The following is a 24,948-nucleotide window of genomic DNA, read 5'->3' on the forward strand; positions in this document are numbered from 1 at the left end:
TTGTTTACTCAGGTATTGGTGAAAAATTGTTTTAAAACCTCTTTTAAACAGTGTTTTTCATGTAACTTAGGTGCTGGCAGGGCGCTTACCAGCGCCTAAGTTAATAATTTTAATAATAATAACTTTATTTTTCTATACCGCCATTGTCAGACAACTTCTAGTCGGTTCACATCGAAAGAAGGCTGGACATTTAGCGAATTACAAATGCATGAGGGGAATGTTACAGAAGAAAAAGGGTTGTAAGGGGAGGGAAAGTGAGAGGGGTAGGAATTGCCCGAGAGATTGCTTCGGGTTTATAGGGGGAAAATGCGTAGTGAGCACAGATCGGTCTGTTTAGGTGATGAATTTGTCAGAGTGGTTTTGACTGATTTTCGGAATGCGTTGTAAGTCTGCCTGGTTTTATTTATGTAGTTTCCCAGCCAGGATTGTTGTCTGTTAGCTTGGAACATGAAGGTTCTGTCAAGGAAGGATTTGTATTTGCAGCCAGTGATTTTAGGATAGGCGAAGATGTTTTTGTTTCTGGCGCCGTTAATAGAATATGGGACTGCTTGCCAAACTAGACCAGAAATTTCTCTTCCATACTTCTTCGGTCTGTCTTCATGTTATAGCAGAGATAGATGACAAGGTATAATAACAGCCTTAGCAGTTTGCAGATGAGTACCTTGGCAGATGGGATCATGTCATCTTCTAGGGGTCAGGTTTCCAAAACTGCTCAGTGCCTAAATGCTGCTCTATTTTTAACTGAATTTAGGAGCATACTTTTCAGCTGAATTTGATCTCCTAGATTTAGAAGCCTAGGTTAGGTGTCTAGCAGAAAAATCAGTACAGAACGCTTTAGCTTTTCCCACCCCAACTCCCCCCAACCCCATCAATTTTTAGATTGTAGGTGATCAGCCCTAGACGGTTTCCAAATGGGGATTAACCACTCAAAATTTCACCTCTTTGTTGTTATATTACTGGGCTATTTCTCTTCTGAGCAGGAATGTTAAGGATTTCTAGTTCTGGGCAGGGAATCGGGAAATTAGGACTGGAGCAAAACTTCTTAATGGCATGAGGTTAGGCTGGCAGCAGTAAAAGCAAAAAGATGAGAGAATGGCACCCTTAGACTCTTACTTCTCAGAGATGGCATCTGCTTCCTGATCTGGCGGATCTGAGACTCTCTCCGTGTGCCATGCTGAAAGCATGGTGTGAACCATGAATGAAAGCAGAGGATGAGGTAATGTGTGGGAAGCAGGCATGACTAGCCGCCTCCCTCCTTCTACCTTTGTATATGAAAGAGAATTCTGAGCCCCAGAACATTTCCCTCATAGAATCAGAAAAGCAGGACTGTAATGGGGTTAAGTCACTCAGAGACTCAAAAAGCTGGCTCCCAGCCCTACAGACTTTTCCCAGTTTGCCTTGTTTCCCCTCATAAAAGCTCTTTCTGAGGTGCCTAATAGAGGCTGGACTACCTTCTCCCTTTCCTCCCAACATCATCCGTGCACCCTCTGGCCCTGCCTTTCTCTCTTCTTCTCACCCCCACTTTCACTCCTTCCTCACATCTGTTTGATCCACTTTTCGCTGCAGCCTCTTGTCTTGTTCAGTGCATGCCGTCCTTGCTCTCTACTACTATTTATCATTTATATAGTGCTGAAAGGCTTACGCAGCACTGTACATATTGACATTTAATAGATGGTCCCTGCTCAAAAGAGCTTACAATCTAACTTGGACAGACAGACATGACATATAGGGTCAAGGATGCAGAACCCAAGGTGAGAGGAGAGGAGTTAGGAGTTGAAAGTAGTCTTAGAGGCAATCAATACTTGTAATATTCATGTTATGATGGATATGTCATATAAAAAAAGTTTTCAAATTCCCCTCTTTTGCTTTTGTCAAAGCAGTTGTGCAGCCAGGAAGTTCATTTGGTGGCTCTTCTCCTGGCAGTGCCAGCGGTTGCTGGCGTGTAAGTGCAGTAATATAATTCCACGTGGAGGGGAGTGCGTGGCGCAGTGATTAAAGCTACAGTCTCGGCACCCTGAGGTTGTGGGTTCAAACCTACGCTTGTGACCCTGGGCACGTCACGTAATCCCCTCATTGCCCCAGGTACATTAGAAAGATTTTGAGCCCCCCAGAACAGACAGAGAAAAATGCTCGAGTACCTAAATAAATTCATGTAAACCGTTCTGAGCTCCCCTGGGAGAACGGTATAGAAAATTGAATAAATAAAAAAAAATATATATATATTAGAGACTAGAGATGATAAAAAGGATATGGAGGTGGATGATGGAGAAGTAGTGTCAGACCAGCTCAATGAGATAAAGACCAGTGGAGGAAAAAAGGGTGGGGAGGGGTACTGGATAATGGTGATGGGAAGGAGAGAGCAAATGGGGAAAGGGGAATGGATAGAACTTGCAGCTCTATGTACCTTTGGACCCACTGGCTGCCCTGGCATCCTACTGTGTTTATCAAATTTACTCTATTGTACCTCCATTTATCTGGGGCAGCAAAGTGATTTACAAAAAAAAAAATTTCAAATTAAAGTTTAGAAATAAGAGCATTAAAAACAGGAAAGGAAAAAAGGAAAATTATAGAGCAAGAGATAATAAACTAGTGGAAAGGGGACATAGCAGTTAAGCTGTTGTTTCTCTAAAAATGCAAAGGTAAGTGCAGTCAATGAATAGAAGATTGGGAGGGTAGAATAGATTTGGAGAGGGAAACGGAGTCTGGACATCAATGCAATGCAAGGAATAGTGGAGAGGAATAAAAAGTGAAACCAGTGATGAGCAGCCAAATATATTTTTGCAGTCCTGAGGAATGATTCTGAACATACCCCTCATTCATAGATGCCAGCTTTGGGTTACCAGACATCTGGATTTAGACTCACTGTCCAGTCCAGCCCCCACCCCGGAGTTGAGTACGACGCTCCGAGTCTCCCCTGTCCCCACGTACCTCCTCCAGAGCTGCTTTTTCAAACTTCGGGTAGCCTGCAGCATTAGCGACATGATCCTGCTGCCGTTGGGCTGCCCTAGAAATCTTTGCTCAGCAATAGCTTTCTGTTCCTGCACAGATGGGACTCTACAGAGTGAAGGCTTCTGGGGCAGGCCAACAGCAGCAGGATCATGTTGCTAATGAAATTGCAGTGTGGAGGAGGTATATGGGGAACAGGGGAGACTTGGAGAGCCATACCTGACTCAGGGATAGCTAGAGAGAGGGGCGAGACTAATAATAAATAGGGTTGCCAGATTTTACTATAGTAAAATCTGGACTCCTAGACCCGCCCCCAGGCCTGCCCAGTTCCACCCATCCCTGCCCTGTTATGCTCCAGTCCCTCCCCCCCCCCATCCCCCCGCTGCCTGCAATTTAGAGGAGGCTTTTCAAAACCCGGATTCAAAGTGCCGGGTTTTGAAAAACCGTCCGGACCCAAACATGTCCTCGAAAAGTAGGACATGTTTGGGGAAATCTGAACATCTGGTAACCCTAGTCACATGGCCTTTTTTTTTTTAACTTAATAAATATGGTAACCCTATGCCAGCTCTATGGGTATTAAGCAAATGCCTTCACTTTGTTCGAGGAGGGGTAATTTGTGATGAGTTTAGTACCCCCAATCATTCTGAAGAGTTGGCTTCTATACATCCCCTGATTTGATTTTTTTAATGGGAAATATTTAATGAGAAGAAAAGATTCTTTGAGAAGTCCAATTTTAAGACTAGTTTGGAACAACTAAAGGAGGAGTCCTTATAAGAATTGCACAAATTGACTCCTTTTTCTGAGAGTGTTGTTTTCCAATGGTAAAAATAAGGTGGGATATTATTAAATCTTCAAACCCAGTTAACTGTGTAGTGAATCCAGTAACTTCCATACTAATAACATGATTGATCAAGATTTGCTTGCTAAATCCAATAAGCAACCCAGCATGTACCATCCGTTTAGTCAAATAAAAACTTTATAATGTCTCTTGTCATTCGCTTTTCAAAGCATGCACTAGTTCCCTGAAGAGAAAGTGAGGGCTGTGCTGGCTTCAGTGACTTCCCTAAGTTCTGCTCTCTGTTGCCCCAGGACCCCTTACAAAAGTGCTGTATGCCCTAGGTGAACACTTCCTGGTTTCTCTCTCCCCATTCCAGGAGTATTCCACCCTCAACCCTGATCTCCTCTACCACGACAGGCCCTGTAAACAGGAAGTTGATACTGTGCTTAGTATTTCCCGCTCCTCTTGTGAGGCTGCTGGTATGAGTGGAGAGTCGAGAATAAGCCCTCTGTTGTGCTACCATTTTGATTACACAGACTGGCACTGCTGCTTAAGGCTGCCACCCAAGGTTCTTGCATTAGGTGGGAGAGCAAGAGACTCCTGCCCCAAACTGGGAAACTACTAGGCTGGTCTTGCAGCTTCCACCCCTAATTTATGGCTCCCTGCTTTTATTCTCAGAGTCTGTCTCTCTCTTCTGCATATGTTTTGATCCTGTATTTTGTATTGCAGAGGCACTCCATATGTGGCAGTGGGAAAACAACAAACAAGGGGTCAGGAAACCAGGCCCGCCTGCGAGAGACGTGTCACACAGGTATAGAATCTCTGCATCCTCCAAAAGCTTCCTAGAAGCATAGAACAATCATTAGGAACCCTGGCACAAGGCTGTATTTATGTACAAGCTAGACAAGCTACAACTTACAAGGATCCTTAGGTTTCACTAGCGTGGAAGATTATTAAACCTAAAATATCCTTCCTACTTGATTGAAGGATGAGCTCTTAAATTTTACAGCTGGCGCCTAGCCAAATTCTGTGTACCACACCAAATTGTTTAATTGACTTTAATTAGCATTTTAGTTGAAAACTCAATTAAGTCAATTAACATGAATTGGAAGTTGCGTGTGGAATTCAGCGCAGTGCCTTACGACACCTACCTGAAAATTGGGCGGGGTTAGGGGCAGAGAGTAGGCATGGTATGACTTGGGCACCGGTAAATTAGGCCAGGAAGACCCTGGCCTAATAAACCAGCGCTTAACATTCTGACTACATCTGATGTCCAAGTCGCGATTCTGTAAATGGCACCTAGCGGTTGATTTGAAAAACTGTGCCAAACAATACCTAGGAGAGCGGCACTGCTGTTTATAGAATCAGCCTCCAATATGCATAAATCAGCCCTGCTCTGGTATACCCCGTAGTCACAAACAAGTCCTCGATGCGTATAATGTTATAATGCAGCAAGCACGTGATCAAAAAACTTGTGAATATTTGACCACAATGTGTAAACAAATTTTATAATAGTGTAAGTGTACCCTCCTGTGTGTACCCTCTTTCTCCTGTGTGCCTTCCCTCCCACGTATCTCTCTAAATGTTCACCGGCATGAGCAGCATCTCCTGCTCACGCCTGCCTCAACTCCCTTCTGATGTCATGTCTTGGTCCCGTGTCCAGAACTTGATATCAGAAGGGAGCTGAGACCAGCGTGAGCAGCAAGTGGAAGATACTTCTCATGCCAGTGAACATTTAAAGAGATACATAGAAGAAGAGAGGTGCCAGCACCTGCACCTCCGTGAAGATGGCACCCCCCTCTCCCTTACTACACCAACGGTAGCAGGGATACAATCCCTTCTAAGATCCAGCAATCACTATTGGCTAGATCCACAAAGCAAACCGATTGTCTACCAATCAGTTTGCGACCCTTTAGCGACCAAATTTCCCTCCGGCCCAATTTGCTTACTTCTCTGCCAACCATCCTCCGATCCGCGCATGCAAAATAGGCAGGGACCTGATTCACAAGTCAAAACCCTGCAATACCGACTGGGCTGGCCGATCACTCCCAAGCGACTGCTGAGGACCAGTCACTCAAGCCCTTTCCAGCTGCCCTGCCTTCTGCCGCCCTACTTCTGCCCTGTCAGCCCCGATCTCCTGCTGCCCTGATCTCTTGCCTGCCCCGACTCTCCTACCCTTCCTCGCAGTGCAAGCCCATGATTTTAACCCGCAGGCTCCAATTAAAAAAAGGAAAAAAAAAAATCTATGCCGGCCCAGAGGTCCAGTAAAAGTTTAAAAAAAAAAAATGATTGCGGCTCCAACGGGCATGCGCAGATGGTCCGCGCATGCGTGAGGATCGCAGAAAAGCGACCCGTGCAGGCAGATGGGGGCGTTCCTCCGATTGCCCCCCATCTGCATATTTTACTTTGCTGACTTTGTCGGACCTACCCGGATTGGGCCTGATCGGGCAGGTTGGTGAATCTGGCCCTATATTCAGGAAATGATCTAGACTTGCCACCAGCCTGAGGCTTCTCTATTTGACTGCACTGCTTTGTTGACTTTGGGCATTCCAGACCTGGATAAAGCCATGTTATTCCACTTTAAAAGTAATAAAGAGAAATATTACAAATAAAAGAAGTTTATTTATTTACTTTTTATTTCTATTTATTATCTTATGTTTCATGGCACTCTGCTGCTTGTGGAGGTCTGTGCTAGCTGCCTTTCCTTTAAAATAGCATTTTCGGTAAGGAAAGAGACTGTCCTAGACTATCATTCCTCTTACCGATCTCCCTTGGCAGTCCTCGTTTACTATAGTAACATAGTTGATGTGTGAATCCATTGCCTGCTTAGCTGTAATGCTGCTAATGTTTTCCAGCAGAGCATAGGCTGTCTCGAGAGTTAACAGGTTAGTTTACTGTGAAGCTAATTGAGCAGCAGCAATCTGCAGAATAGCAAAGCCTGCTCCAACGGGTGCTTCAGAATCATGGGAATGATTGATGTCAATATGCAAACACCAGTCACTCTTGTAGCTGATAACAGTACTATGGAAATTACCTGTTTACCCAGAGGTCTGGGGTGACACATTCATAGAAAATAATCAGTTTTGGAAACTTTAATGACATTCTTCTCACCCCCACCCCCCTTTCCCACAGAGACTCCATTGGCATTGCTCTAATTATGTCACTCGCTACCAAATGCTTCAGTGACATCTCCTCCTAGCCACTTCGTTCACCTCCATAACTCAGTGGTATCTCCCTCATTATCGCTTCACCTCCATAACTTCAATGGCAACTGCCTCCTAACCATGCAATTCATCTGATTGATACTTTCTCTTTCTATAGATGTGTTAAAGAGACGAGCAGAGGAATTGAAACCTGACTATTTCCTTCCCAAAACCCCATCTCTGGAATCCTTGGGCAAATCTCTGGCACTCAGCTTTGGTGCCAAAATGTCAGCACTGGCTTCCAGCAGCTTCAGCCCCCAGAGCAAACTGAGGTGAGGAGCTAACGTTGCCTTCCTTTCCAGTGCATTCTCAGTACTGTCCTCCTCTTCTCTTGACTCATGCATTCTGGACCTTTGTTCTGCTATCACTGTAACTCACACTCTCTCACACACACACACTCTCTCACTCGCATTCTCTCTCTCTCTCACTTGCACTCTCTCATTCGCACACTCTCTCTCTCTCTCTCTCGCACACTCTCTCTCTCTCTCGCACACTCTCTCTCTCTCTCTCGCACACTCTCTCTCTCTCTCGCACACTCGCTTTCTCTCTCGCACACTCTCTCTCGCACACTCTCTCTCGCACACACTCTTTCTCTCTCGCACACACTCTTTCTCTCTCGCACACTCTCTTTCTCTCTCGCACACTCTCTTTCTCTCTCGCACACTCTTTCTCACGCACATTCTTTCTCTCTCGCACACTCTCTCTCGCGCACTTTTTCTCTCTTGCACACACTCTTTCTCTCTCGCACACTCTCTCTCTCTCGCACACACTCTTTCTCTCTCGCACACACACTCTCTCTCGCACACACACTCTCTCTCGCACACACACTCTCTCTCGCACACACACACTCTCTCTCGCACACTCTCTCGCACACTCTCTCTCGCACACTCTTTCTCTCTCGTACACTTTCTCTCTCGCACACTCTTTCTCTCTCGCACACACTCTTTCTCTCTCGCACACACTCTTTCTCTCTCGCACACTCTCTCTCTCTCTCTCGCACACTCTCTCTCTCTCTCTCTCGCACACTCTCTCTCTCTCTCTCGCACACTCTCTCTCTCTCTCTCGCACACTCTCTCTCGCACACTCTCTCTTCTGTTGCAGTATTCTTACATGGTCTCCTGGTCCTATGCAAGGGAGTGGAGGAGAGGCCTACTAATTAGAACTGCTATCTCGGCATCCTGAGGTTGTGGGTTCAATCTGCTGCTCCTTGTGATCCTGGCCAAGGGCCATATTCAGGCAGGTCTGACAAATATGCAGATGAGGGCGATTGGAGGAACGCCCCCATCTGCCCACATGGATCGCTGTTGTTCAAGCTGGGGCTGTGGTTTGTTTTTTTTTAACTTTTGTTGAACAGGCTGTGCTTTTGCAGCAGCAGCAGTTCTATGGTGATCAGCAGACTAGCATGGCACCCTTCTGAGCTAGGGCCCACCTACTACAAGCCACCATGCCACGGAAGCACAATAAAGAAAACTTTTTATTGTTTTTAGCCCTGTGAGCCCGTGGTTTTAACCCATTTTAAACCCATGGGTTAAAACCACAGGCTCGCAGGCCAGGGAAGGGCAGGAGAGATTTGGAAAAGATCAGGGCAGAACAGGGTGGCATTCAGCTCAGAGCAAAACAGGTTCCGCATCCCCACAAGTTTTTTGGAAATCTCCAGGCAGCTCAGGGGATTAGGAAGTGGGCCAGGAAAAAGACTCCAGGCAGACACTGCCGTATGTCGAGTTTTCTTTATAGTTAAGTGTACATCAGTGCAGAGCAGGGCGGCATGCGGGGTGAGCAGGCAGGTCAACTTGCAGGGCAGAGAGCAGGGCTTCCAGTCGGAAAGATGTTTTCGACTGGTCCCCAGCAGTCACTTCTTCAGTTGATCGGCCAGTCCAGTCGGATCGGATTGCTTGTAGTGTGAATCGCACCCTTGCCTACTTTGCATGCGTTTCACCTCATTTGCATGCACGGATTCAAAGTGGATCGCAGGAGAGGTAAGTGAATTAGGCCGGAGGGAAATTTGCTCATAAAGGGGTCACAAACTGATTGATACACAATGGGTTTGCTTTGTGAATCTAGCCCCAAGTCACTTAACATTCCATTGCTCCAGGCACTATAGTTAGATTGTGAGCCTACCAGGACAGATAGGGAAAATATTTAGAGTACCTGATTAGATTATGAACCGTTCGATGGCTGTGTCAGTGGGTGGTATAAGAAATAAACAAGGGGCCACCTGCTGTTTCCCATTTTCACTAATGTGAATGTTGTCGATTTGTCTAGGAGTACTTTTGCTCTGTGCCCCTAGGGAGCCACAGTAAGGGTCAGACTGTGCTTCTGTAGTCACTGACTTTTTCTACCTTGTTGTTTGGCACCCATGGTATTCCAAGGAATGTGCGAAAGTGGCTTTGAAGATTGAGATGTAGCAAAATGTGAATAAATACATGAGTCCAAAAAAGCAGGTGGGAATCACTGGATAGAAAAAAAAAACCCACCCCTATAGTCTTGAAAGTTCATGTCAAAGATCATTAAGTATGTTGGTACAGTACAGGGAAGTGGTCTCCAATGTGCAGCCCCCAAAGTCCTCCATTGCGACCCTCAAACAGTTGGCTGAAATGCTCTTCAAATCTTGTAAATACGTTAATTTTAATCTCGCCCACTTGATATAGTAACTTCAAACAATCTCTTAAGTGTGTTACTCAGGTATCTTATTTATGGAATTTGCTACTATTGACCATCCAAAATAAAGTGAGTTCTTAAAATATGTCCTTGAAGTATTGTAGAGTCAATATCAGTATTAATTTTTAACATTTACCTAGTCTGGACAATGAGGTCAAGGCAGTTTACAACATTAGTAGTATGTGTAAGCTTGAAATCTTTTGGTGACCCTCAGTGCTTTCTGATATTCACACAGCGGCCCTTTACATGGAAAAGGTTGGAAACCACTGGTATAGGGCTTGCAGATTATCTTGTTTCTTCAGTGGAGGACGTGGCTACAAGGCCCCTGAACTCTTGTCATTATGTGTGCAGATAAGTAAGATTTACCGTATTTTCATGCAGATAACGCGCACCCGTGTATAACGCGCACACGGGTATAGCGCGCAGAAACCACGATATTATGTATAAAAACTTTTGTATACCGCGCTCACGGGTATAACGCGCATGCTGCCCGACTGTCCTTTCGCCCGCCCCGACTCTCCTCTGGCCACCCCGACTCTCCTTTCGCCCTCCCCGACTCTCCGTGCGCTGTCCCGACTCTCCGTTTACCCGCCCTGCCCCCCCCCCCTGCAGGACCACTCGCACCCCCACCCCGAAGGACCGCCGACTCCCCGACAATATCTGGCCAGAAGGGAGCCCAAACCCTCCTGGCCACGGCGACCCCCTACCCCCACCCCGCACTACATTACGGGCAGGAGGGATCCCAGGCCCTCCTGCCCTCGACGCAAACCCCCCTCCCTCCAACGACCGCCCCCCCCCCCAAGAACCTCCGACCACCCCCTCATAAATGCTTTTATTAGAAGCTTATGGCTTGCCCACTAAATATCCTCCCTTCTGGAAGACACAGCATAGAGTCTAATAAGAGCCCACGAGATACAAAAGTTTTTCTACATAGTTCCCACCCCGCCCGACGCCCGATTCACCCCCCCCAGCAGGACCGCTCGCACCCCCACCCCGAACGACCGCTCGCACGCGCTCCCACCCGCACCCGCGATCGGAGCAAGAGGGAGCCCAAGCCCTCTTGCCCGGCCGACTCCCCGACAATATCGGGCCAGGAGGGAGCCCAAACCCTCCTGGCCACGGCGACCCCCTACCCCCACCCCGCACTACATTACGGGCAGGAGGGATCCCAGGCCCTCCTGCCCTCGACGCAAACCCCCCTCCCTCCAACGACCGCCCCCCCCCCAAGAACCTCCGACCGCCCCCCCAGCCGACCCGCGACCCCCCTGGCCGACCCCCACGACACCCCCACCCCCCTTCCCCGTACCTTTGGTAGTTGGCCGGACAGACGGGAGCCAAACCCGCCTGTCCGGCAGGCAGCCAACGACGGAATGAGGCCGGATTGGCCCATCTGTCCCAAAGCTCCGCCTACTGGTGGGGCCTAAGGCGCGTGGGCCAATCAGAATAGGCCCTGGAGCCTTAGGTCCCACCTGGGGGCGCGGCCTGAGGCACATGGGCCCAACCCGACCATGTGCCTCAGGCCGCGCCCCCAGGTGGGACCTAAGGCTCCAGGGCCTATTCTGATTGGCCCACGCGCCTTAGGCCCTACCAGTAGGCGGAGCTTTGGGACGGATGGGCCAATCCGGCCTCATTCCGTCGTTGGCTGCCTGCCGGACAGGCGGGTTTGGCTCCCGTCTGTCCGGCCAACTACCAAAGGTACGGGGAAGGGGGGTGGGGGTGTCGTGGGGGTCGGCCAGGGGGGTCGCGGGTCGGCTGGGGGGGCGGTCGGAGGTTCTTGGGGGGGGCGGTCGTTGGAGGGAGGGGGGTTTGCGTCGAGGGCAGGAGGGCCTGGGATCCCTCCTGCCCGTAATGTAGTGCGGGGTGGGGGTAGGGGGTCGCCGTGGCCAGGAGGGTTTGGGCTCCCTCCTGGCCCGATATTGTCGGGGAGTCGGCCGGGCAAGAGGGCTTGGGCTCCCTCTTGCTCCGATCGCGGGTGCGGGTGGGAGCGCGTGCGAGCGGTCGTTCGGGGTGGGGCTCACGCGTATAACGCGCGAGGGGTATGCGCGGTAGGTAAAAACGCGTATAACGCGCGCGTTATATGAGTGAAAATACGGTAGTGTAAACATAGTACACAATCCTAGTATTATATGTGTATATTCGTAGGATGATTGACTATGGTATAAATGTGTCTGTACATATTGAAAACCATCTAAAAAAAAAAAATGCTAATTATGTATTGTAACACCATTACAGAAGCTCATGTAAACGACTTTGCATTGACTCCCTAGTCATTAGTAGTGGTATAAAAGCTTTTAATAAACATACACATTCCTGTGCTTCTCTGGCATCTCTGCTTTTGTTCCTTTGAGACCAGTGGTCTCAAACTCGCGGCCCGGGCCACATGTGGCCCGCCAGATATTATTTTGAGGCCCTCTGTATTTTTATCTTAATCGCAAAAGTAAAATAAAACAGTTTCTTGATCATATGTCTCTTTAGCTATAGATGACAATATTATTAAGACTTAGCCAGAAGGAAAGATTTATAAATTATAAAGAGCTTTGCCTCATGCAAAATTGTAATTTCTTCAGTAAGACATTAACTATTTTTTTCTGAGGCCCTCCAAATACCTATAAATCCAAAATGTGGCCCTGCAAAGGTTTTGAGCTTGAGACCACTGTTGTAGACTGAGAATATTGTGTCACTCTTGAAAAAAAATTAAGTTTTGATTCCATTAATCCCCAGGGCCTCTTCCTGTACCTAGATATGTAATTACTGCTTTGGTTTCCCCTGTCCATCTCTACCTTCTGTGCCAGAGATAAAATTAAGAGGTCACCAGAGCTGCATCTTATCATAATTAGATCTGCCTGTAGATAAAACTGATGTAATATCTCATCAATCCATTATTCATAACTTTAGAAGAGATGTTCATGGACATGCCACCTTCCGAAGCTCTAGTTTCCCTAGACTACAAGTTCTTATAACGATTGTATATGATGTTCTGTGGTTATTCTTTAATCTTTTCAGTGTGGAGGTTAATCTTTATGACCTCTCTCCTCTTTATTCTGCTTACATTTGGTGAGCTTTATGGTCCTCATCTGTCATTTATGAGCTACGGAAGTAATTTACAAACATCAAACCTGCTTTATGCCCGTTTGAACCTCCTGTTTTGAACGGGGTGGTTGAGAAGGCCAAATTAGCATACAATATTTAAGTCATATACAGCTGGTGCTTTTTATTTTTTTTATAAGAGTACTTGGATACTGAATACCAGAACCTTTTCCATTGCTTGATAAAAAGGACCCATGGTCCCCAAGTATTAATAAAAGAGCTCAAGTTCTTCACACACTGTGCTGCCTTTTCATGGATTCTGTAGCTGGTGCAAGGGTGTGGCTACTGTGGAGTGGGTCCAGTGGCATAGCGAGGGTAGGTGGCAGTGGTGCCCCCTGTACCCTCCTCTCCACCTCACCAGTCCTCCACCCTCCCCCATCCTTTTCTGCCCTCCCCCCATGCCACACTCTCACCCTTCCTTGCCCCATACCTCTTTAAATCTTTGCCAGCACAAGCAGCCTCTCCAGCTTGCTTCTTGCGCCGGCCTGGTTCCCCTCAAATCACTTCCTGGTCGCAGGGCCAGGAAGTGGCATCAGAAGGAAACCAAACAGTTTGAGCAGCAGGCTGGAGAAGTTGCTAGTGCTGGCAAAGATTTAAAGAGGTATGGGGGGAAGGGAAGGTTCAAGTATGGTGTGAGAGGACGGACAGGTGCCGGCACCCTCACCAAGATGGCGCACGGGGCGGTCCGCCCCCTTCCCCCCTTACTACACCATTGGGTGGGTCCCTCAATGATTAACCCATTCCTGAAAAATGTCCTGGAATTTGAGAACTGGCACCTTTTTTGCTAGAAAAAAATGACCGGATATAGTACATGCATGGTTCCACTTCCCTAACCTAAGCATCCCCATTCCCAGTAACATCGCCTCTCAGTCCAGCTAGAGCAGTGGGCTTAAACTCGTGGCCCACCAGGTAGTATTTTGAGGCCCTCGGTATGTTTATCATAATCACAAAAGTAAAATAAAATAGTTTCTTGATCATATGTCTCTTTAGCCATAAATTACAATAGTATTATTATGACTCAGCCAAAAGGAAAGATTTATAAACTATAAAGAGTTTTACCTCATGCAAAATTGTCATTTCTTTAATAAGACATTAACTTTTTTTCTGAGGCCCTTTAAGTACCTACAAATCCAAAATGTGGCCCCGCAAAGGGGTTGAGTTTGATACCACTAAGCTAGAGATATAAAAGACTGTGTAAACTTTTACCCAGACTGATTAAGGCAGGTTTCAGCCAGGGCAACTAGCTCTGTTTTGGAAATTGTCCTTTGTTTCTATCTTCCACTGTTTGGAACAGTGGCATAGTAAAGGGGGGGTGGGGGAGAAGCAGTACGCCCTGGGCGCCGTCTTGGTGGGGGCACTAGCACCCGTCCTCCTCTCCACCCCCTCCCCCACCGCGCACTCCTTCCCTCCCCTCTTACCTCTTTCATTTTCCCAGCACAAGCTGCATCATGAGCTTGCTGCCTGCATTGGTGTCGGCTCTCTCTGACATCACTTCCGGGTCTCGTGCCTAAGAAGTGGCATCAGAGGGAGAGTTGATATCAGGCGCACAGCAAGTTCGTGATGCTGCTCGTGCTGTGAAAATTAAAGTGATACGGTGAAAGGGAAGGGGGACACACATGCGATGGAGGGGGTTGGGAAGGAGTGAGGGCGCAGAGAAGAGGGCAAAGGAGGGGTGCCATGCACCCTTGCTACGCCACTGGTTTAGAATAACATCAAGCAGAATTTCTGAGTCACCCTTCCATATCCCATTTATAAACCCCCTGCCATGTTATATATTCCTTGCATAAGGTATGAAGGCAGCGTCTATCTTCAGATTTGATAGGCTATCCACTAACCACTTGCTTCCAGGTCAGAGGGGAAGAGTAGGGTTCATCTTGGTGTTTTAAACACAGCTGTGAAATGATTTTCAAAATATGCGTTTGAAGGGTTCAAGATCTTGAATGTCAGGCTTGGGTCACTGTGTTCTGATGGTGGAGAAAGAGGTTAATATTAGTGAGGTCACGAGAGGTATGCTGTCTGCCTGGTGCAAAAATCCAAGATGTTATGGAGAGCTTGCCGAGGCTTGTCAAGCCTGATGACTTCTGTCCGATGCTGCTCATCCACATTGGCACTAACGATACTGCCAGGTACCCCTGCGTGGGATCTTCTCAGCTCTGCTTAATCAACCAGTATCCCTAATGAACTCAACAGCTTTAATATTCCTTCTTTATGTAAGATTGTATAACTCTCATATTCCTTCATTATGTAAGATTGTATTGCTGACTTTGATTGTAACCTCTTCGCTGATTGTCCAGCGCTTCTTGCTGTAAACCGCCTCGAACTTCTATGGCTTTGGTGGTATATAAGAATAAAATTATTATTATTATTAATGGTTACTGCGGTTAGGCAGACTAGATGGGCCATTTGGCCTTTATCTGCCATCATGTTTCTATGAGTTTGTAAGTCTTTGCCTTGAAGGCACATTGAATGCTATTTTTTCTCTTGGCACTAGTGTGGAAAGGAAGGACCCTTTAGCTGCCCTGGCCAGAGAGTATGGAGGCTCTAAGAGGAATGGTCTGCTGAAGTGGTGTCAGAGGAAGACAGAGGGGTATCCGGTAAGAACAACTTTCCTTTGTATGAGAAGGTCTGTACAATAAGATAGAAACTTTTTTGTCTCTTCTTCAGCTCATGATCCCAATAAGTATCTAAGCTGCATTGTTCATAGTTCAGTTTATTTGCTATACTGCCTAAGTAAATGAAATCAAAGTTTACAGAAAGTAATTGATGAGGAAAACGGGGGAGAAATAAATACAAACCGGGGTGGGGTGGGGGAGGTAAACAAACATGGAGAAACAAATTGAATAAAACAAGATGAATAAACTGCAGTATCATAAATGCAATAAAACAGAGGCCACAGTAATGGGAGACAGACTGCTTGCCCTGGGATTGGTAGCATGGAATGTTGCTACTATTTGGGTTTCTGCCAGGTACTTGTGACTTGGGTTGGTCCCTGTTGGAAACAGGATACTGGACTAAGTGAACCATTGGTCTGACTCAGTATGGCTATTCTTATGTTCTTATATACAACTGAGGTATAGAAATACTGTCATAGCTGATTCTAGGAATAAGGAGCAAAGTTAAAGCAGCATGGGAAAAAGCCTGTGAAAAAATAATGTCTTCAAAGACATCTTGAAGGACAATGACTATCTAATATCCAAGGAAAGGTTATTGCAGAGCATAGGAGCGAAAACAAAGGCAAGAGTCTCTGTTGTAATCCAGTTGAATTAGATAATGAGATGGAAAAACTAGGCAATTTTGATGGGCAGAGCACAAAGAATGTATTGGAGTATATGGTCGCAAAAGAGATGAAAGAAAAACAGGAGATTGGAAGCAGAAAATTTGAAACAAAATAGCCAAAATCTTCAATGGAATTTGATGGGGAAATGGGAAGCCAGATTCAGACTGGAGTAATGGTGAAACATGGTCAGACTTTTTATTTCTGAAGAGTAGATTAATGGCTGAATTTTGTATTATCTGGAGTCTTCTCAGCTGTAGAGAAGGAAGTCCGTGATAAAGAGAATTACAGTAGTCTAGTTATGTTATCACAAGTGATAGAATCAGTATGTGCAATGATGTGGTATCCAGAAAAGAGTGATTATGCATCTTAGGGTGAAGAAACATTTCTGAATGGCTGCTGAAATCTGAAAATGAAAGATCAGCTTGTCAGCTGTAACTCCCAGATTTTAAAAGTACCTCTCAGTTGAAGCAGGGTACCTGTAATGCATGGCCCAAAAGGGAAAATATGAAGAGGTAATGTGAAGCAGAGATGATAGCCTCAGATTTATTCACATTTAACAGCTATTTATTACTATAGAATCAATCGAAGACTAAGTCCAGTTTGGAAAAGAAAGAGGCCATAGAAGTGGAAGAAAAGGAATCAAATTAAGTAGCTGAATATCATCTACATAGATTTTTAGAAATGTGAAGCTTAGGGCTCCTTTTACTAAGCTTTACTAAGTTTTAGCGGCTGAATTGCCGTGCGCACTAGACCTTAACGCCAGCGTTGAGCTGGCGTTAGTTCTAGCTGCGTAGTGCAGGTTTAGTGCGTGCTAAAATCCAGCGTGCGCTAAAAACGCTAGCGCACCTTAGTAAAAGGAGCCCTTAGAGTTTGGAGAAGAGCCACTGAAGATAAATATTTAAAAATATGGGACCCAGGGTCAATGCCTGAGGAACTCCAGAGAAAAGGGATATGGGGGAAAGAGAGCATATGATACGTGGCCAATTGAGTAGATTGGACCGTAATCAGTTTAAATCTGTGCGCAGCCAGAGATGTTGAAGTTGGAAAGACATTGGAGAATGAAATGGTTAACCAAATCAAAAGCCAAGGCTAAATTGAGAGAAAAAAGTAGAACATCTTTTTGGGAGTCAAGGCTGGTTTTAGCTAAATCAAAAAAGCCTAGTAGAATGATGCAGGCAAAAGTCTGTCTATGGTGAAATTTTTATTTTTAATGAAATCTTTTAATTGTGAGGCAGGTAGTTTTCATGTAAATTTTTAAATGGAGGACGTTATGGATCTTTAAGTTAGAGATATACAATAGCTTCTTTCTAATCGTCGGATAAATAACCATTAGACTGGAAGAAATTATGAATAGAAGGGGGTAATAGAGGTTTAACAGTACCGTATTTTCACGCATATAACGCGCGCGTTATACGTGGTTTTACAAACCGTGCATAACCTTGCGCGGTATACGCGTGAGCGCGCTATATAAAATTTTTTTTACATAGTTCCCCCCCCGACGTCCGATTCACCCCCCCTCCGCAGGACAGCTCGCACCCCCACCCCGAAGGACCGCTCGCACCCCCACCCCCACCCCGAAGGACCGCTCGCACGCACTCGCACCCGCACCCCCACCCTGAAGGACCGCTCGCACCCCCACAGCCTCCCGACCCCCTCCTCCATCATGTAGAAGCTCCTACCGATGTCCTGCTGCTTCCTCTTGGCGGTCCCGGCCCTTCTGTGATCCCTGCGCCTGCTGCTTCCTCTTCTGGCGGTTCGCCCTTTCTCTAACGTCAAGCCCTCTTGCCCCGCCAACTCCCCGACACGATCGGGGCAAGAGGGAGCTCAAGCCCTCTTGCCCCAGCCAACCGCATCACCCCCGACACGATCGGGGCAAGAGGGAGCTCAAGCCCTCTTGCCCCCCCCGACACGATCGGGGCAAAAGGGAGCCCAAGCCCTCTTGCCCCGCCGACTCCCCAACTCCCCGACAATATCGGGCCAGGAGGGAGCCCAAACCCTCCTGGCCTTGGCGATCCCCTACCCCCACCCTGCACTACATTACGGGCAGGAGTGATCCCAGGCCCTCCTGCCCTTGACGCAAACCCCCCTCCCCCCAACGACCGCCCCCCCAAGAACCTCCGACCGTCCCCCCAGCCGACCCACGACCCCCCTGGCCGACCCCCACGACACCCCCACCCCCCTTCCCCGTACCTTTGTGTAGTTGGCCGGACAGACGGGAGCCAAACCTGCCTGTCCGGCAGGCAGCCAACGACGGAATGAGGCCGGATTGGCCCATCCGTCCCAAAGCTCCGCCTACTGGTGGGGCCTAAGGCGCCTGGGCCAATCAGAATAGGCCCGGGAGCCTTAGGTCCCTCCTGGGGGTGGGGCCTTGGGCACATGGTCGGGTTGGGCCCATGTGCCTCAGGCCCCGCCCCCAGGAAGTTCCTAAGGCTCCCGGGCCTATTCTGATTGGCTCGCGGGTCGGCTGGGGGGGCAGTCGGAGGTTCTTGGGGGGGGCCGTCGTTGGGGGGATGGGGGTTTGCGTTGAGGGCAGGAGGGCCTGGGATCCCTCCTGCCGTAAGTAGTGCGGGGTGGGGGTAGGGGGTCGCCGTGGCCAGGGGGGTTTGGGCTCCCTCCTGGCCCGATATTGTCGGGGAGTTGGGGAATCGGCGGGACAAGAGGGCTTGGGCTCCCTTTTGCCCCGATCGTGTCAGGGGGGGCAAAAGGTCTTGAGCTCCCTCTTGCCCCGATCGTGTCAGAGGTGCCGCGGTTGGCTGGGGCAAGAGGGCTTGAGCTCCCTCTTGTCCCGATTGTGTCGGGGGTGCCGCGGTTGGCTGGGGCAAGAGGGCTTGAGCTCCCTCTTGCCCCGATCGTGTCGGGGAGTCGGCGGGGCAAGAGGTATTGACGTTAGAGAAAGGGCGAACCGCTGGAAGAGGAAGCAGCGCAGGCGCAGGGCTCACGGAAGGGCCGGGACTACCAAGAGAAAGCAGCAGGACACCGGTAGGAGCTTCTACATGATTGGGGGGGGGGTCGGGAGGCTGTGGGGGTGCGAGTGGTCCTTCAGGGTGGGGGTGCGGGTGGGAGTGCGTGCGAGCGGTCCTTCGGGGTGGGGGTGCGAGCGGTCCTGCGGGGGGGTGAATCGGACGTCGGGGGGGGGCATCAGGCTTTCAGGGGGGGGACAGGACTTCAAGGGGGAGAGGAGAGTCGGGGCGGGCGAAAGGAGATTCGGGCGGCGACGGGAGAGTCGGGCAGCATGCGCGGTATACGGGTGTGCGCGGTATATAAAAATTTCTGTACATAAATTTGTGTTTTCCGCGCGCTATACCCGTGTGTGCGTTTTACACGGGTGCGCGTTATTTACGTGAAAATACGGTACTTTTAAGACAATGAGTCGGTAGAGGGTGGTTAAGGCAGAAGTGTTTCATAGAGAATATGGTTTTTGAAAGGGTAATCTTGATAAGAGGGTGGAAGGTAGGGGACAGAGGCGTCATCTGATGGGATGTTGGAGAAATAGGAATGAAAGAGGAATTGTCAGATGAAAACTTGGAACCTAATGTTGCTGTTTTTGTCTGCCAAGCAGACAAGGAGCTGGATGAGACAGAATTAGACATCTGTGAACAGGGATGCCAACACCCCTGGCAGTGGCGTAGCGAGGATGAGCAATACCTAGGGTGGTGGCACCCCTCCCCTACCCCATCTGCCACGTCCCTTCCGCGTACCTTTTTAACTTCGGCACAAGCAGACACCAACTTATTGCCTGTGTCAACTTTGGCACTCTCTCTGACGCCACTTCCTAGGTGCGGGTCCAGGGGATCTGGCCAATCGGAGTCTTAGGCCACTCCCAGTGCATCCCAGAATGCACTGGGAAGGAGGCCTAAGACTCCGGTTGGCCAGGTGCCTAAAGCCATAGGAGGGGCCTAAGGAGCCTGGGCCAATCAGGGCCTTAGGCCCGTCTCTGGTGCATCCCAGGATGCACTGGGAAGTGGAAAGTCCACCATTCTGAAGAGGTGGGACTGCCAGCCAGAAGGAGAAGGCATCCTTCTGGCTGGCCTTTCTTTTAAAGGAATGGGGGGGAGGGTCTGGGTGGGCTTTGGGGGATCCAGGGGGGTGACAGCAGGAGGGAATGGACATCACTCCTACCAGGGATGTTGGGGGGGGAGCAGGAGAGATTGGGCGTTCCTCCTGCTGGGGATTGTTTCATGGTTTGCAGTAGGAGGGATTGGACATCCCTCCTGCTGCAGACAGTGTGAGGGTATTCAGGGGAGGCAGCGGGATGGAGTGGGCATCCCTCCTGCCGTCAACTTATGATGGGGTTCCCTGCCACAGCCACTCAGCTGATCGCGGCAGGGAGATTTCCTTGCCGTGATCAGTTTAGCCAGCATTTCAATGGCCTACATTTCAGGCGCCTATCACAGCCCTAGGGAGACACCTAGGGCCACTTAAGCTCACCTAAGGCCACTTCCAGGCAAAACCACACCCAGCTTTAGGTGAGCTTGGGCCTCCCTACGTGTCTCCCTCAACCGCGACAGATGCCTACAGTGGAGGCAGCCTGTCTCAGGTTGTTTTTTTGTTTTAGAAAATGTGCGTCCCAATTGGCTGTTTAGACTGTGGTAAGAAGCCTTCCGCTGTCTACAATTGGGACGCTATCGAATACCAGATTGTGTTTAAAATCTTGGTGTTGATATTTAAGGTATTACACTATGCCATACCATGGTACTTGACTCAAGTGTTGCAAGTGTACCAACCATGTAGACCAGTGGTCTCAAACTCGCGGCCTACCAGGTACTATTTTGAGGCCCTTGGTATGTTTATCATAAATACAAAAGTAAAATAAAACAGTTTCTTGATCATATCTCTTTAACTATAAATGACAATATTATTATTAAGACTTAGCCAAAAGGAAAGATTTATAAACTATAAAGAGTTTTACCTTATGTAAAATTGTCATTTCTTTAATAAGACATTAACTATTTTTTCTGAGGCCCTCCAAGTACCTACAAATCCAAAATATAGCCTACAAAGGGTTTGAGTTTGAGACCACTGAAATAGACCAGAGGGGACACTGAGATTGGTTAGTGACAGGCTTGCTACTGTTCATTATGCAAAAATACAGGCTTCAATGATTACTGTGGCAGGAGTTCTCTTTTGGAATAATTTGACAGGATCACTAAGAATGTTTTCTGATATTCAGAAATTTAAAAGCATGTTAAAGACAACTTTATTTACAGAGGCCTTCTTATGAAATTGTATTCTGCTTGGTTTACAGTATTTTAAATGAATGATGTCTATTTTTGTATTTTCATTCTGACTGTGTATGTATTATGTGAACTGCTTAGTATTAAGTGGGGTACGAGTTTTTAAATAAATAAATGCACCTGTTCTGATGGTGAATGAACATGATTTTTTTTTTTTTAAACCCAACTTATCTGTTTGGTAGCTGCAGGGGATATCCTGGACATGCCCCCAACAGCTGGCACACAACCTTTGCACTTACTCACTAGGTCTTGCTGTTAACGCATAATAATTACAAACACTTATCACATGAAAAAGGGCCCTTAAATGCCAAATAGGCACACCCTGCATTCTGCTTTTCCTCTCTCCTGCTCTCTACTAATCCTGGTTTTCACTTTCCTCACTCTTACAATCATCACATGTCATCTGCTCCGAATAAACATAATTTTCTTTGCTTTTCTTTTTTTTTTTTAATCAAACTTTTTATTGGCAGAAAAAGTGAAATGTAATCAGTGCAGAAAAACATTGTAAATAGCCAAGGAACATCAAAGCAAAGCTTTTGTGGTTTTTCTGCTCTCCAGGTCTCTCTATGCAAAACCTTTTCAGGTTCTGCGGCATGCTGATTACTGAAGTTTAAAAATAAACTAGAACAAAACGGCAAAATCTAACACTCCTGATAGCCTAACATTTTAGTATTTATTTTATTCTTACCACTAGGCCACCCAGTCCCTTCCATCTGGCTGCTGTTTTAATTTGTCCTACATATTTTATTCGTATGTTTCTCATTGTTTTTTTTTATTAGTTGTTATAACTCTTCCAAGCGAGTTTAAAAAATACTTGTAAGTATTTTAGCATCAACAAAAATAATCATAAAATATCTGGAATATCTGCCAAAAGTATCATTTGCCTGGAGCCAAAGATTGGTGGGATCACAATTGATGTTATGCTCAGAAATGAAGAAGCCAAAATTATCTGGGACTTCAGGTTACGGGAGAGATCCCTTGCTGCACAATAGACCTGATATCACTGTGGTTGGAAAGAAGTAGATGTAGATTATAGATGAAGCAAATCCGAGACACAATCATGCTGAAGAACATAAGAATCGCCGCTGCTGGGTCAGACCAATAGTCCATCCTGCCCAGCAGCCCACTCATGTGGCGGCCCCAAGGTCAAGACCAGTGCTCCAAATGAGTCCAGTCTCACCAGTTTAGCATGAACTTGTCCAACTTTGTCTTGAATCCCTGAAGGGTGTTTTCCCCTATAACAGCCTCCGGAAGAGCGTTCCAGTTTTCTACCACTCTCTGGGTGAAGAAGAACTTCCTTATGTTTGTACGGAATCTATCCCCTTTTAACTTTAGAGAGTGCCCTTTTGTTCTCCCTACCTTAAAGAGGGTGAACAGTCTGTCTTTCTTTACTAAGTCTATTCCCTTCAGTATCTTGAATGTTTCGATCATGTCTTCTCTCAGCCTCCTCTTTTCAAGGGAGAAGAGGTCCAGTTTCTCCAATCTCTCACTGTACGGCAACTCCTCCATCCCCTTAACCATTTTAGTCGCTCTTCTCTGGACCCTTTCGAGTAGTACTGTGTCCTTCTTCATGTAATATCAAGACTTGAAGACTGAAGTTGAGCAACTTTGTTGAAAATCTTCAGTTGTGATCCTTGTAGTACTTGGTGTCCTTGGATCGTTGTCAAAAGACCCAGAACAACATCTGAACACACTGAGCACTGACAAAATGTCAGCTACAGAAGGCTGTATTGCTTGGCATTGCCCACAGCCTACTCTGGCTCTGAAAATCCTAGATTTTTGGGAAGAACTCCATAGGTAGAACATCAAACCCAGCTAAGAGCATCTGGCAAGCAGTGCAGAGCTAGGAAGGTGATGATATGTTGGTGAAAGCAGTTAATTTTTGAAATGTCTAAACATGAAGAGCCCCTCAAGAATGAAACAAAACCCGACAAAAGGATTTTTCTAAACTATTTGTTGTCATGACTAGTCTGTTTTCAAATGATTGTGAATGTCTACTTGTAACCCATTCTGAGCTTCTGGGAGAACGGGCTAGAAATCAAAATAAATAAATAAAGAGTTATTGTTTCTACTGTTTTAACTTTGTGCTGAATATTGGATAAAAAGATTTCTGGATACCTTTTGCTGTTTTTCTCAGCATGAGGGTGGACAGGTGGTACATGTGTTTGTCTTTTTGTGCCGGATTCTATAAACGGTTCCGGTATCGGCAGTCGCCTAAGAAATGGCCACCGATCGTGTGTCAATTACAGACCGGCACCGATGGTAGAATTGCGGCTGTTTTTTTAACGCAGGCGCCTTAAATGTAGGCCAGCATTTTAAAGGCCCGTCTTGCACTTATAGAGGTACACAGGGATGCCTAAGGCCCCTTCCGGCACAAACCACGCCCCCGCCGGCCTTAGATGCGCCTCTGTAGACTTCAGACCGGCACCTTAGAATGGCACCTTCAATTTGTTTTTAGGAACTTGTTTGATTGGTTAGGTGGCATTGGAGTTTCTACCACCACCTAACTGCAGCGCATCCTGTACAGAATTTCCCCATTTGTCTTTAGGATACTGTCAGGTTTGTGTACATGTAGTGTATAAATACTAGGGTATGGGTCTAGCAGACGTGAGGTGACGAGAAGCGCTGATGCGGGGCTTGCTCAGTTGCTGCACTATATGGCTGCTGGTTGGAGGTTTGTTTTGGTTTGGGGGTTTTTAGGTTCGGTTCCAGTTCATCCTCTCAGAACTTAACTTTGTGCTTTTTTTGTTATTGTGTTTTTTCAGTGTTTATCTTTACTTAATCCTTTATTGGAAAGTTTTGCCTATCAATAAAAGCCGACTGGGAAGAAATAGCAGTCCACTTTGGCCTGCAAGGATTGCCAAATTGTATCATCTATGGCCCAGATTCCTAATCAATTTTATGGTTTACAAGCACATTCCTGATTGAGTGGAATCAAAAGTTTAGGGGATGTAGTTCTTTCTTCTCAAGTGCGATAGGTCAGAATAATTCAGAAATTGTTTCCCTCCCCCTCCTCTGCTCTCTGCTCCCCCCACTTGCTTCCTTCCATCATCTCTGTACCATAGGAGTCAGCTCTCTGGGTGCCTGTGGATGCTGAGCATCCCCAAGATAGAGCAAGCATCTTTCTTGTGTTTAAGAAGGGGTAATTTTATATTGTTTGGCATCCCCAATCATTTTAAACTGTTGGCGCCTATGCCGTGTAGCAATGGGACACCCGTAGCTATAACAGTTGAGCCCAGACCTCTTAGTTTTAAATTGGTAAAGGGTCCCAGGAGTGAAAGATGTTCAGGGGGGAATGGCCAGTTGAACTATTATACCATTGTGCTGTCCTTGACACTGATGCCTCGATGACCTGATAGCAGAAGGTGATTTATTTTTCTAGAGGAGGCTTCATATTGTCTTTGGCTTCCGATGTGGGGAGGCAGGATTTCTGTTTCTGCCTTTTTGTTTGTTGACGGGGAAATGCCTGAACTGGGGGAGCAGCTGTCCCAGAGAGGATGAGTATGGTCTGAGCTGGAAGGGAAGCTTGGCTGCTTGAGGCATCTTGGAGGAGGGGGGGGGGGTCAGATCAAGCTCTGAGACAGCCAAGCTGGGGTTGCATAGCAGGAAGTTGGAGGATGTTCTGAGAATCTCCAGCTATTCCACCTTTATTTATTGGGATCTATTAACTGCCTTTTTATGAAGAGATTCACCCAAAGTGGCTTACAATACATTGAATAGTAATGAGGTACGCTTAAGTAATTTTTACAGCTCTACCAAAATGAC

General features: G+C 47.1%; 1 protein-coding gene across 7 annotated transcripts in view; it reads left to right on the forward strand.

Annotated features, from left to right (window-relative positions):
- The window catches only part of SPECC1 (sperm antigen with calponin homology and coiled-coil domains 1), a 334,491-nt gene that overhangs the window by 239,838 nt on the left and 69,705 nt on the right, over window positions 1–24,948 (forward strand). For all 7 annotated transcript variants that reach the window (XM_033921588.1, XM_033921589.1, XM_033921586.1 and 4 more), the window contains 3 exons: window positions 4,454–4,535; window positions 7,046–7,199; window positions 15,164–15,266. In XM_033921588.1, coding sequence (XP_033777479.1) covers window positions 4,454–4,535; window positions 7,046–7,199; window positions 15,164–15,266 — 339 coding nt within the window. The remainder of the gene's footprint in view (window positions 1–4,453; window positions 4,536–7,045; window positions 7,200–15,163; window positions 15,267–24,948) is intronic.

Source organism: Geotrypetes seraphini, chromosome 15, assembly GCF_902459505.1.
Source record: "Geotrypetes seraphini chromosome 15, aGeoSer1.1, whole genome shotgun sequence".
Classification (NCBI taxonomy): Eukaryota; Metazoa; Chordata; class Amphibia; order Gymnophiona; family Dermophiidae; genus Geotrypetes; species Geotrypetes seraphini.